At 38.3% G+C, this 14,081-nt stretch overlaps 1 protein-coding gene across 1 annotated transcript in view; it reads left to right on the top strand.

The window, feature by feature from the left end:
* The window catches only part of MAN1A2 (mannosidase alpha class 1A member 2), a 145,891-nt gene that overhangs the window by 94,451 nt on the left and 37,359 nt on the right, over positions 1-14,081 (top strand). The window contains exons 7-8 of the mRNA XM_035569582.2: positions 2,563-2,686; positions 3,096-3,189. Coding sequence (XP_035425475.1) covers positions 2,563-2,686; positions 3,096-3,189 — 218 coding nt within the window. The remainder of the gene's footprint in view (positions 1-2,562; positions 2,687-3,095; positions 3,190-14,081) is intronic.

Below are 14,081 nucleotides of genomic sequence, written 5' to 3'. Positions count from 1 at the left end.
GTCATGAGGCTAACACACACGTAAAAGACAAGGCCTGAAAGACAGATATGAAAAATTAGCAACTTGTGTTTTATTAGATTTTGTATTTTTCATGAAACACTTCATTTTCTCTCGCTATGAGAGCTGAGCCAAAAAAAAAACCAACAAAAACAAAAAAAAACAGTTTTTGTCTCTATACAGTCTGTGAACAGTGGTTACTGTATTTTTAAAGGTGTTCTGTCTCAGGCAAAGCTACAATTGCTGTAAATGAAAAACATTACTGATGTTTTTCATTTACATTTTTCCTTTTTCTGATTTATAATGATAATTAAAAAAAATATATCTCCATCATATTTGAAAAGTCCTGGCAGTTAGGTGAAGTCACTGGTGACTGGAAAAAGGGAAACATCACTCCCAGTTTTAAAAAGGAGGTGCCAGGGAACTGCAGACCAGTGAGCCTCACCTCTGTTCTTGGGAAAATCATGGAAAAGATCCTCCTGGAGGCAAGGTCAAGGCACATGCGAGACAAGGAGGCGATCTGAAACAGCCAGCATGGCTTCACCAAGGGCAAATTGTGCCTGCCCAATCTGGTGGCCTTCTGTGATGGAGTGACTGCATCAGTTAACAAGGGAAGACCAACCAATGTCATCTACCTGGACTTCTGCAAGGACTTTGATGTGGTCCCGTATGACGTCCTGGTCTCCAAATTGGAGAGAGATGGATTTGAAGGGTGGACTATTCAGTGGATAAGGAATTGGCTTGAAGGCCGCACCCAGAAAGTGGTGGTCTACTGGCTATACATCCAAGTGGAAGCCAGTGACAAGTGGTGTTTCTTAGGGTTCTGTCCTGGGACCAGTACTGTTTAATATCTTTATCAGTCACATAGATGATGGGATCATGCGTGCCCTCAGCAAGTTTGCATATAACACTAAGCTGAGTGGTGCAGTTGATACAACAGAAGGAAGGGATACTATCCAAAGAGACCTGGACAAGCTTGAGAATTGGGCCCATGTGAACCTAATGAGGTTCAGCAAGTGTGAGTGCAAAGTGTTGCACATGGGTTGGGGCAATCCCAGATATGAGTACAGACTGGAAGAAGAACACATTGAGAGCAGCCCTGCAGAGAAAGACTGGGGAGTTCTAGAGGATGAAAAGCTTGATATGAGCCAGCAGTGTACTCTTGCAGCCCAGAAAGCCAACTGTATCCTGGGCTGCATCAACAGAGAGGTGGCCAGCAAATCGAGAGAGGTGATTGTCCCCCTCTGCTCTGCCTTTGTGAGGCCTCACTTGGAGTGCTGTGTCCAGATCTGGGGCTCCCAGCACAAGAAGGATCTGGATCTGTCAGAAGGGGTCTGGAGGAGGACCGCAAAGATGATCAGAGAGCTGAAGCAACTCTCTTATGAAGAAGAAAGGCTGAGAGAGCTGGGGATGTTGAACCTGAAGAAGAGAAGGCTCAGGGGAGACCTCACTGCAGCTTTTCAATACTTGACGGGGACTTATGAAGAAGATGAAGAGCAACTTTTTGCTCAATCAGGACAAGGGGGAATAGTTTTAAACTAAACGATGATAGAATTAGATTAAATATAAGAAAGAAATTCTTCACTCAGAGGGTGGTGAGGCACTGGAACAGGTTTTCCAGATAAGTTGTGGAAGCCCCATCTCTGGAGGTGTTCAAGACCAAGCTGGACGAGGCTCTGGGCAGCCTCATCTAGTGGGTGGCATCCCTGCCTGTGGCTGGGGGGCTGGAACTAGATGATCTTTAAGGCTCCTTCCAACCCAAACCATTCTATGATTCTATGATAAGTAAGAAGACATTCCTAATTGTAGTTTTACTGAAAGCTGAAGTCTTGTGTGAAAGACAGTAGAAGAAATCTCCAGGAAAATATGTCTAACTTAATAAATTAAAGGACCCAGTTCTGGAATCTGGTGAAAACTCACAGATTAAATTAAACCAGAGGTAATTTAGGAGTTAAGACTTAACAAGATCATGTCTCTTACAGTGCAAAAGATCTATGGCATGATAAATTCTGATGGTTCCTTATGTGAGTCTGAGAAATTCATAATATTCTGCCTGCCATAAACATACAATTTTCCTAAGTAGAGAGAAATAGGGCCCACTCCCATCTTGCTCAAGGGTCTAATACTTACTTTAAGCACATCCCACACAAGTAAAGAGAAGACAGCAAATGTCTGACAGAAGAAGGAAGCTAATGCTGCCACACTTAGAAGTATACTTGTCTCATCTGATAATTGCGTTTGTTTCTTGTTCTTAGGAATACGGAATGAATAAAAAACAATTGAGAGATCGGACCCAGTGTTAAGACATTGAAATATGCAATATCTTGATACACAAAAATATAATCACAAGACTTTTTATCGATGACATTATGGTTTTTTTTTTTGAAAATTAATCCACCAAATTACCAACCAATCTACCAAAACACAACTTCTGTAATCTTAAGTACAGATTAATATTTTGCTGTTACCTCTTTAATTTGGTAGTTGTTACTAGTACTGTGCACAGTAATTCTGAATTTTGTGTTCTTTTTTTCCTGATTTTCACATGTATTTCTTGAAAATCAGTGGAGTGGGTCGAAACTGGGGCTGGGCTTCTGCAGGAAGCAGCATCCTTGCTGAGTTTGGTACTCTACATATGGAATTTGTCCACCTCAGCTATTTGACAGGGGACCCTGTGTATTACAACAAGGTAGGTCTCAAATTAATTTTTTATTAATCATACAGCTGTCTTTTTTACTGTTTCAGCATAAATTACATTAAAGGAAAGTGCCTCCCATATTGCATTTTGTAATGGATTATGTTCTATCTGCATTCTTGCTAGCAAGTAAAATCTTTTGTACATGTATTTCTATTACCAAATAGGTGACTTTTTAGAATTTGTGACAACAGAAGATTTTTTATTTGTTTCAACATGCATTTAAAAATCACATTTTTAAAAGATGTTTATGTATCAAACCTTTAAAAACAAAACAGAAAGACCTCAAGAAAGCTTCCAGGATGAGATTAAGAAAACTTCTGAAAAAAAAATCTAGATTTATCAATATGCAGAGAGTTGGTGAAAGTTGTTAGTGGTGATACTGATTCTTGATTTAATTTAGGTCATGCACATTCGGAAGTTACTTCAAAAAATGGAACGTCCTAATGGACTTTATCCAAATTATTTGAATCCAAGAACAGGCCGATGGGGTCAGCGTAAGTATTCTTATTTTATTCATACGTAATTAAAGCTCTGCTTCTTTCTTTGGTGCTGAGTTGGAGATCAGAAAATTTATTCTCAAGGGCATGAGCAGCACTGCTTGAAAATATGAAATCTAAAAGAATTACTTAGAATTTAGATTTCCCGAAACCAACTTCTGCCAATCATTCTCTCAGAAATCATGCGACTCATTTTTATGGTATGTTCTGAAGGCAGCTTCCTACCAAATCCAGTGCATATCTTTTACTTCTGTCAGTCAGTAAAATCTTTGGTAATAAAGAACGAGACAGAAAAACAGTTCCTCATTTTGATTTTGTTCCTGTTTTTTATCTGCAGCCATCTGGTTAGTGGATTACTGTTTGCAGGAGTAGTGTAAGATACTGTTTATAGGTGACTAATTATGCATGTTTGTTCTGGTTAAATTTGAAGTCTTACATCTGGTTAAATATACTTATTATATTTAATATAATATATATTTCACCTGGGAAAAGTATATTTACATATATATATATGCACATATATACTTTCACCTGGTATTAGGGACTGCAATTTTTAAGGATCATTGTGCTTCTTAGTGACATGTGAAATGACATAGAATCATAGAATACCCTGACTTAGAAGGGACCCACAGGGATGATTAAGTCCAACTCCTGGCTCCAAAAAGAACTACCTAAAAATCAAACCATGTATCTGAAAGCACTGTCCAAATGCTTCTTCAACATTGCTTCTAGCAGGCTTGGTGCCATTACCATTGCCCTGGGGAATCTATTGCAGTGACGGACCACCCTCAGTGAAGAACCTTTTCCTAATATCCAACCTGAACATTTTCTGATGCAGCTTTATGCTGTTCCTTCAGATCCTATTGCAAGTAACCAGCACCTCCCCTTTTCTCCTTGTTGTGAAGAAACTACAGCTTCCTGAACATTTCTGTAGATCCTGCTGTTACCTATGTGTGTCTCATTAAAACAAAGCAGAATAGCTTTGGGATGAAAATTTTAAAAATGTATTTTCTTTTGTTGACAATCTAAGTGGAGAGGGAAAACACGAAGACACACACACAACCCTGATTCCTTTTCTTGAAGTGGTTCTTCTAAGAAATGTTGAATGTTTTAGTGCTTTCATAGTGTATGTGATGAAGATAGTTCTTTTTCTTCAAGGCTTCTATTCCTTCATCTTTTACGAATGCAAGTTCATTTAGGAAAAACAAGAAAGATGGTCTATTTTTGTCCTGTTTGACATCATTGACAGGCTTTGGTGATTTTAGTGTCTGGCTGTAAATATCCAGCAGAACATGTTCTGGCTTGCAAATTGAGAATTTGGTTCTGACTTTGAGTCTGGAATATGAGGGAAATGAATGCAGCTGTCATTGCAGTGACTTTGAAAAGAGTTGTCTAATTAGATCAGTAAGACCAAAATTCTCTTCAAAGAGTGCAAGTGAATAGGGCCACCTTTTGAGATGGGTGCCTGGATTAATGAGATAAATCCTTCAGACAAATTTAGGCTTACAAATGCATCCGAAAAAAAAAGGGGGCGAGTACATACATTCATCTATAATTTATTAAAAAGTCAACTTGTTTGTTCTGAAATATTTTTTTATATTGCTTTTTCTATTCCTAACCAATTGCTTTTACTACTTTCAACAAAGGTAGTATAATGTGGCATATTACCAGGATTCTACAGGGGCTTTTTATTGGTTTTAGTAATAATACTATTGCTATTAGCAACTCTGGAGAACAAAATAATAAATAAACATACAGTGGAAGTTTTAACTTGTCAAAGCTTGATGAAGCTCTAACATAACTTTTTAAATGAATTTTGAAAGATTATACATTTGAAAGTAGAATTTAGGATTGCAGATTAAGACTTAAGTTTTTAAGATGAAAAGAACTACACCTTTATAGAGCACTTAATATTTTTGTGCTGCTTATTAACCACAAACTTACTTCCTGGAGTTTGTTTTGGATTTTTTCCCCCCAAGGCACATAGGGCACCTAATGCTGATACAGAGCTTCTAGGAGTGTTTCTAACATTTCATCAATGTAGCATTTATAAACTTATCTTGGAAAGGTTTGTGAGGACAAGAGAGCAAGAATCCATAATATTTTTTTTTTACTTGCCACAAAACAGGATGGGACAATGAGAAACTGTCTTTGTTGTAGCCCTGAGAGATAATTCATTAGTGAATTCATTTGCAGAAATTTAAGAATGTGAATTCGAGTAATAATGCATAAATGCTGAAACATTGGACTTATGAGCTGGAACAGCTGAGGCTTAGACAGAAATTCCTTCCTTCTGATTCCCTTGCAGAGGTCATATCCTGCATCACAAAAGTCAGTTAAGTAAGGGTGATACCCTCATGCACCAAATCTCACTTCCCTAGAGGACTCTTGTCAGAGTCCATGATATTGTTACTGACCTATTCATATTGTTGGTATTAAGAATGAAAAAAGCTTTTCTATCTTCCTCAGAAGATAATTTCAAAGAACATTGTGTTTTGCTTGTTATATACTTTAGTACTGGAAATACAGAGACAGTGGAAAGAGCACCAAAGCATAACTTTTCTTTCAGCTTCTGGAAAAGCAGCCAAGCATCCCTGTTTTTTTCTCTTTTTTTCTTCTTTTTTTTTCCTGTGACCTTTAGTCTGATGCAACTTTTATCTTGTACAAACTACTTTCTACAGACAGTTTCTGAAAATTATTTCAGAACTCTATTGGCCTAGATACATGTAACTCTTGGCTCTGACCTTTCTGGATTTCTTCAGTTTTGTTTGTTAGTTTGTTTGTTGTTTAGTTTTACTAGTTTTTTTGCTTTTTTGTTTTTTTCCTTTTAACATCTTTTCTCCTCCTCAGGCTTGGCTCAGTTCTAGTTAGGTTTTCTGTTAATCTGTACAGTGTTCCAACTAAGTCAAAAGTGGTGTGAAATAAGTAAAATAAATCCATCAAATAGACTATTGAGGAAGTATGGGATTTTGCTGAAACATAGCATCATTCTAGTGGTGGCTATGTTTTGTATTTCTGTACCAGTCATGCTGATTGTGGATGTACTCTGGTCGTGGGTGCTTTTATTTTAAGTAATAAAAATACCTGCGGTGTGCCAGTTACTGCCAGTTGATTATCCAGAGAGTATTAAACAAAATTATATGATGGAAGAATCTGTTTAAGTAAAGTTTTCTTATAGTTATGTTTTGTCTTTACAACTAGCTTGTAAAATATTTGAAAAAATATAAGTATATATGATTTGATTAGAAGGAATACTGAATAGATACACTTCTGTTGTTTTTCTGTTTAATTCTGTTCTAACAGGCTGATAGGTAAACTTAAATAATTAGAACCAATTCTTGTTGCAAGACAGATTTATGGAAAAAAGAGAAACCTCAAACATTTTCAGTAACCTTGGTGTGGCCCTGTAGGCTTTGAGCTGTATATATATCTCTACTTTCAACATGAATTTTGTGGAAAGAACAGTATTTTGATATCTTCTCAGAGGTATTTACACAAGCAGCCTAGCCTCATTTTATGTGTTTAAAAACAACAACAAACAACAATAAAAAACCAGCAAGGATTGCATCTACTTTATTTGAGTTTCAGTCCCAAGTATTAAATTTTAGCATGAGCAATTAATGTGCCTTTGAAATGTCCCAGTTAGAAACCTTTATTTCCTTTTTCCTCTTTAGTCCAGAGAACTGGAGCTGTGCAGATGTGTGATACCACATAGAACCATGGTTTTAAGCCCCTTTCCATTGCAGACAGAAGAGTTCTGCACATTGATATCTAAGATTTGTTTGAAGTAACTTCTCAGCACATGTAAGATCTCAAAACCTACTGCCTTTCTTCAGTACCTAAATGATACATTGTCCATCAGAACCTTGCATTAAGTGGATTTAATTCACAAATATAAAGTTTTTATCTCTGCTGCTGGTATAGGGAAATTAGAGTAATAAAATTCAGTGCAAGTTTGTATGGAAGGGGAATGTGATATTTGTTTTGAAAATCATAAAGCAAGCTGATTTTTACCTACACACTTTCACTCTCTTATAAATTTAATTCACTGTTACTGAAAGGTTCCAAGACATGGCTGTGTTGACTGGACTCAAAGGACAAGGCTTTCCAGCCTTCTTCACTTATCTAGTGTTCTTGAATGACAGTGATGAGCTAGTTTTTGGGCAGATTTTTTGGGTCTAGGGATCAGCAATTGCTACAGATTCTTTCTTTTCCTCAGAGACTTTCTGATTTATCCCTCCATAGATCTTGGCCATGTTGCTGTGTCTTGTCCATTTTTCCTCATTTAAATGTGTTTAAAATGTATGTCCATGGTCTGTTCTCTTGTTGGGGCTAGGGGAAGGGGAGTGGTGCACGTGATGTGCTGCAACCTTGTCACCATCCTTCTAACATCAGGATGCGGGGTCTTCTGCTGATGAGTCATTGTGCTGTGGTTTGATTTATCAGAGTGCAGGCTTTTTGGTCTTGATAAAAGCAGCACACTCCTCAATTTCATTGCTTGGGAATGGTGCTCTAGGGGCAGTGTCCTGAGACAGGCCATCCTGTCTAAAAGCTCATTGTTCTGGTTGCTTCTTGTGGTGCTCATGAAGACATTCATTTTTATTTGTATTTCCCTCATGCCAGTCAATGTTTGTTTTTTTTGCAAATACGTAAAAATATATAATCAGTAAAGTAAGTTACCAGTCAATTATTAATTATTGTTTCACCAAGGACATGATGATGGCTTCCAGGTTCTTAACAAGTTGGAAAGATAAGTAGAGCCATATAGTGTCATATAAATCCAATCTATAGACGTCTGGATGAGGGCGTCCAGTGCACCCTCAGTAAGTTTGCAGATGACACCAAGCTAAGTGCGTGTGTCGATCTGCTCGAGGGCAGGAAGGCTCTGCAGGAGGATCTGGATAGGCTGGAGCGATGGGCTGAGGTCAACTGTATGAAGTTCAACAAGGCCAAGTGCCGGGTCCTGCACCTGGGGCGCAACAACCCCAAGCAGAGCTACAGGCTGGGAGATGAGTGGTTGGAAAGCTGCCTGGCCGAGAAGGACCTGGGAGTATTGGTTGATAGTCAGCTGAATATGAGCCAGCAGTGTGCTCAGGTGGCCAAGAAGGCCAACAGCATCCTGGCCTGTATAAGAAGCAGTGTGGCCAGCAGGTCTAGGGAAGTGATTGTGCCCCTGTACTCGGCTCTGGTGAGGCCGCACCTCGAGTACTGTGTTCAGTTTTGGGCCCCTCGCTACAGGAAGGACATGGACGTGCTCGAGCGAGTCCAGAGAAGGGCGACCAAGCTGGTGAGGGGTCTGGAGAACAAGTCTTACGAGGGGCGGCTGAGGGAGCTGGGATTGTTCAGCCTGGAGAAGAGGAGGCTCAGGGGCGACCTTATCGCTCTCTACAGTTACCTTAAAGGAGGCTGTAGAGAGGTGGGGGTTGGTCTGTTCTCCCACGTGCCTGGTGACAGGACGAGGGGGAATGGGCGAAAGTTGCGACAGGGGAGTTTTAGGTTGGATGTTAGGAGGTACTTCTTTACCGAAAGGGTTATTAAGCATTGGAATGGGCTGCCCAGGGAGGTGGTGGAGTCACCATCCCTGGAGGTCTTTAAAAGACGTTTAGATGTAGAGCTTAGCGATATGGTTTAGTGGAGTACTTAGTGTTAGGTCGGAGGTTGGACTCGATGATCTTGAGGTCTCTTCCAACCTAGAAATCTGTGTCTGTGTGTCTGTGTCTGACATGTCTTTTTAATGTTTACATTTTTATTAATAAAGATTTCCATATGTATTTAATGCATTTTATTTTGCACTTTTAGAACAGCTCTGGTGACAGATTCCCTTCTTTTTTTTTTTCTGCCTATCTCATGCAGCAGTAGTCATCAGGGTCCAGAGCCTCTGCAGGCAGTTCTGCAGCGAGGACTGCCATTCCATTCCATTGGTTTTTTTGTTTGTTTTGTGTTGTTTTTTCCATTTGAATGCCATAAAACCCAATCCTAAAAACTGCTGGGTGAATGGCTTTCTAGTCATTGCTTCGTCTCTGCTTTCCAGTGGAACTGCTTTGAAAGGTAGCAGTGCGTAACTGGGGCTTTAGTGCTGTGTAGCAGGAGTTCGTTATACCCAGGAGGAGGAAAACGATATCAGGTGTAGGCTAAATATTTGTGTATAAGCTTATAACGTGCAGGTATTATTACAGCATGAGTGGCATGACAGACAGCTTTTAATGGGTTCAGCTCAGGATTTGTCATCTCACTGGGGCTTTTGCTAGAAAACAAAGCTGTAATGCCCACAGGAATGTTGACAGATTCGATTTTTAATTATGGACTAATGTGATGGTCCAGTGGACGCAAGTGATTTACACTACTTCTGTCTAGGAGTTCCAGTTTCTGTAAAACTTGAAATAAAAATAGCTGGCAAGAAGCATGTTTTAACTTCTCATGTTAATGTACAGTTAACTTTGTTAGATTTACTTTTCACTTGGTGAGCAATTTGTTTGGTGTAAGCATCAGAACATCACACAGTGAATTTGGATTATTTTCAGTGAAAATGACAGTACTTTCTCAAGAAGCCTGCTATGCAGATATAATGACTAAAATTTTGATTAAATATAAGAGATTTCAGAATTATGGAAATTACTCTGTAGTGAAGAACTTTTTTCCTAAAATGAAAATGAAATGTTGAGAAAATTTAATTCTAATATACATTTGCAAGCAAGTTAGATGTGAATACCAAATAAAACAGCAATAACAATGATATTGCCACTCTGCATGTTATTGCCAAGTTAGGAAATGCTATTTGTATTTGCACATTTCTGTAAATTGGGCATTCTTCCTTTCTACTTTTCAATATGGAGAATAAAATATTGCATTTCATCTGCTTCCAAAATCTCTTGCAAAGATGTTACTGAAGGGGAACGCAAATCACTCTGGATTCATATCTCAGTTCCTAGAACTGGTCTATCTATAGAGTTACCTGCATTTATTATTTAAGAAAGTAGTGTCAGTTTAACTAAAGGCGTTTTTTAGACTATATATGGTTTCCCTATGCATGCAAGTAACAAAAATACTTATTCTATGTTAGCCTTCTGTGTTTATTCACCTTAATGACATATGAGCACATAAACAAATTACTGTAAAGTAAGCTGGTGTGTACATTTACAGTGCATGAGCTGAACTCTGCTATTAGAAATGTAATGGCAGGTACTGAAATTACCGGCACCGATGTGATGAATAGTCAGATTGTGGTCTGCTTTGCAGTGCTTTGTTCATGTATCATTGCCTAAGACAAGCCCTTTTAGACAAATCTCCAAGTGGACCAAGTTAAAAGTCTGATGAGGGGCACTCTGGCAGCTGGTTTACAAAGACTGCTAACAATGTGGTATCAGACCACATATGTTTATTTAATATACTAAATTTAAATACCTTGTTTCCTGTACAAAGTGATGTCTATCCTATGAAGACAAGTAAGAGGATTCACATAGGTATATAACCCGCCTTGTTACACATGGTGCCTTAGCACCTTCTGGTGATTTTCTCACTTTCTTGCAGTTCTCTGCGGCTGTACTGCAGAATAAGTTGAGGCTTACCCAGTGTGTCTGACTGGGAAAAATTTATATCTGTTTCCCAGTTGTTTGTGCTGTAGACTGTCCCTTAAATAAACCAAAACAAATGTCTTTGTGGATGTGTATATTTCAATTTAAGTAGTGGTCTTTCAGTTGCAAAATAAATGCTTAAATTAAACCAAAACAAGCAGTTTTAGTATTAAACTTTATTTAGAGAAGGCTTCCATGGATTTAATTGAATTGGATTAGATTTACATTTTCTTTAAAACAGTGCATTTTTCATATGTAGGAAAAGTCATAAAAACAATTTTAAATTACCTTCATTAAATCAGTGCAAATAGTGGGCCCTAAATTTTTATGCCTGCTTGTACAGATGGATTTAGACTAATGCTCTTGAGTTGAGCTAGGTAATTAATTGAACTGCTTCATTTAAACTCTTGCAGGTATTAGACAAACCAAGAATAATACACCCAATCTATTTTCATTTGTGATATGAAATTGTGTCAAATATATGGCACCATCTGTTTATATTTCTTTGTCAGTATTTAAAAGAAAAATTAAAAAAAATCTGAAATAAATGTTTATAATACACTTTATTAAAGATGTTAAGAAAGTCACTGCATCTAGCAGACTCTTGGACGTGGGGATTGCTCCTTCGTAGCTATTGATGCCCAGCCCTGTGCATTTTGAGACCCAGGAGGTATCTCTGTCTCAGTCCGGTGGATGTGACTGCTGCTGTTACAATGTGCAGGTTGGCCCAGCAGTGAGGCTTAGCATGTATCCTAAAGAGGTGCACACATAATCTAAGAGAACACTAACATGGCCACCCACACAGACTACCACTGACAGAGCATGGCATTTGTGGCATCCGCATGTAATACTCACATAAAAGATGAGTACTGGTAGCCAGGTCTTGTTCATCCTCCTCATGTTTGTGGCCAAATACGTGCATGCACTTACACTCTCTTCTCCCAGGCAACCCTCACACTGAGGAATCTTTCAAAAATTAACATACTTAATTACCTAATACCTGTGCTTGGACCCTGGACCCCTTATCCAGGCATCAGCTTAGACCTTGGGTCTTTCCAGATGCAGGTCTCCTACTCACCATCCTGTCCACCTTGAGGTTTAATGAATTCCATGTACAGACATGCACTGAGGGTTAAATTAACTGGGAAAAATAAACACAGGTAGGTCTTCCCATTTGTTGACACATAGACCTAGGGCCCTGTGACATTCTTTTTTCTCCACTTGCTGCAACCTGCAGCTCCATTCTCCAGTTGCTGTCACTCTGACCTTGCAACATGCATCCCACTCTCTCCAGTTACTGTCAACACAGACCTCTCTTGCATGCCGGTCTCTCCAGTTGCTGGCACCTAGACCTGCAGGCTCTGTGATCCATGGCTTCTCCAGTTGCTGATGTTTACACCATGCAGCACTCACACATGGGATAATTAGTGAGATTAGACACAAGAAATAGTAAAGAAAAGGATTTAATAAAAAGAGAGTGACGGACTGTTGAGTGGGTGCAGGGCTCAGGAAAGCAAGCATATTGATAGGCAACCCGTTTACATGCAGCCAGGCCCGTTTAACCCACCTGATCTTCATTTTTTCCTTGCTTGTTCCTCCCCAGTCCTCCCTGATTTTTTCCTTTTTCTGCCTTTAGCCCTTCCCCTAAAATCCAGTTGTAAGTTTTACATAAAGTCAGAGGCCCCTTCAGCTGTCCCATAGATCTATTTTGACAGTTCTAGAGGTTCCCTCAAATATCTCATAATATTCATGATGATCGTGTTTCCCTGTTCTTATCAGCAATGACATTCAGGTTGACTCTCTAGGGATGTATATGAGCAGGTCCTTTATCGACCCATCAATCAGGAGCTGAAGAGTTCTGGTCTTTGTTATTGTCTGTTACCACCAGCTTGTTAATGTCTATGTGTTTAATTTATCAATTTCCTGGTTTGATATTTCTTTTATACTGAATAGTCCTTAACCAGATAACTTGACAAAGAAGATGCTTTCACATTGTGCATAACCCCACATGTCAGAGTAGGGAAGGATTAATTAAATGAATGATATGTCTTGGCAGGGTGAGCTCTATTTAAAATATGAGTGACTCTGTTGAGTGCAAACTTTAAAAGGTGCTGCAGAGATTGAGAAGTAAGTCACTGCCTGGGTTTCTATTATCTGGACTGTTAAAACTAAGCAAGAAACCCTTTCTGTCAGTATTTACATCTACTTTTGCAAGGTAAAAGCCCTGCAAATTGCTAGGTGAAATGAATAATACTGAAGAATGAAGTAGTCTTTCAAAAGATGAAAGGAATATTGAAAATAATTTAGAAAACTAAAAATATTTTTATGGCATAAATTAACAGGTTGATTAGTTATGGGTAGTGAGAAAGATGCTAATATTAGAAAACTCTTCTCTTTGGCAACTGAAGCTGTTAGTGTTCTCCTTTACCATGAAGATATTTTGCATTTTTTTCTACTCTTCCTTTTTTTTCTTCTTTTTTTAAATTTACTAGATGCCTTTTTTAGCAGAGGTGGTCTCTGAAGTTATATCTGTTAATACAGGTATAATACACATTAAAAATGTGCTATATACAAAACTAAGAAACCAGAAATGCCAAGAATAGTGGAAAAAACAAATTATGAAATATAATGTCAAGCCCCATCAAAACATCCATAACCTTAAAGGAAATTAACAGAATTGTGTCAAGTAGGCCTGTATTTTCAGAAAACAAACAAACAAAAAAGTATTTTGCAAAACATTTTCAGTTTGGGCTGGTGGACAGTAGTCAGTTTTAATTTTGTTTTAATTCTTGGGTGATTTTCTCCCCTTTAGTGCAAGGAAAAGATTTTCTCTCTCAAGTACAAATGATGCAGGATTAAAATAATTAATTTTATTTATTGTAGAAGTAGTTCCCAGCTTGACTTCATTTTTGCACATTTATTTGATTCAACAAGTAGATTTCATTTGTGATTTGTTCTTGAAACGTCAGTTATATAACTGGAGATATGCCATATATTTAATGGTTAGTTTGGGGATTGGATACGGGCATTTATTGTTTTTTGGTAGTGGTGGTTTTGTTCTTTAAATCTGATTTCAGTTCAGTACATTATGAACAAATGAAGATAACAACATGATTTCTAGACCTCCAATAGCAGGCTCCTCATCACTGCAGATAAGAAGGTGGGGATGGTTCTCTGCTGTTTAGTTTTCTGTGCTATCCTGGCAGATTTCCTTAATTTTTCTTTCAAAAATATCCTGGTTTGTTCTGCATTTAGGAATATGCATGTGTTTTGAATATAAAATAATCCATGTAACCTCTGATGGGGAATTCCCCTTGC

This window comes from Cygnus atratus, chromosome 1 (assembly GCF_013377495.2).
Source record: "Cygnus atratus isolate AKBS03 ecotype Queensland, Australia chromosome 1, CAtr_DNAZoo_HiC_assembly, whole genome shotgun sequence".
NCBI lineage: Eukaryota > Metazoa > Chordata > Aves > Anseriformes > Anatidae > Cygnus > Cygnus atratus.
This window is presented reverse-complemented; position numbering and strand designations above follow the sequence as displayed.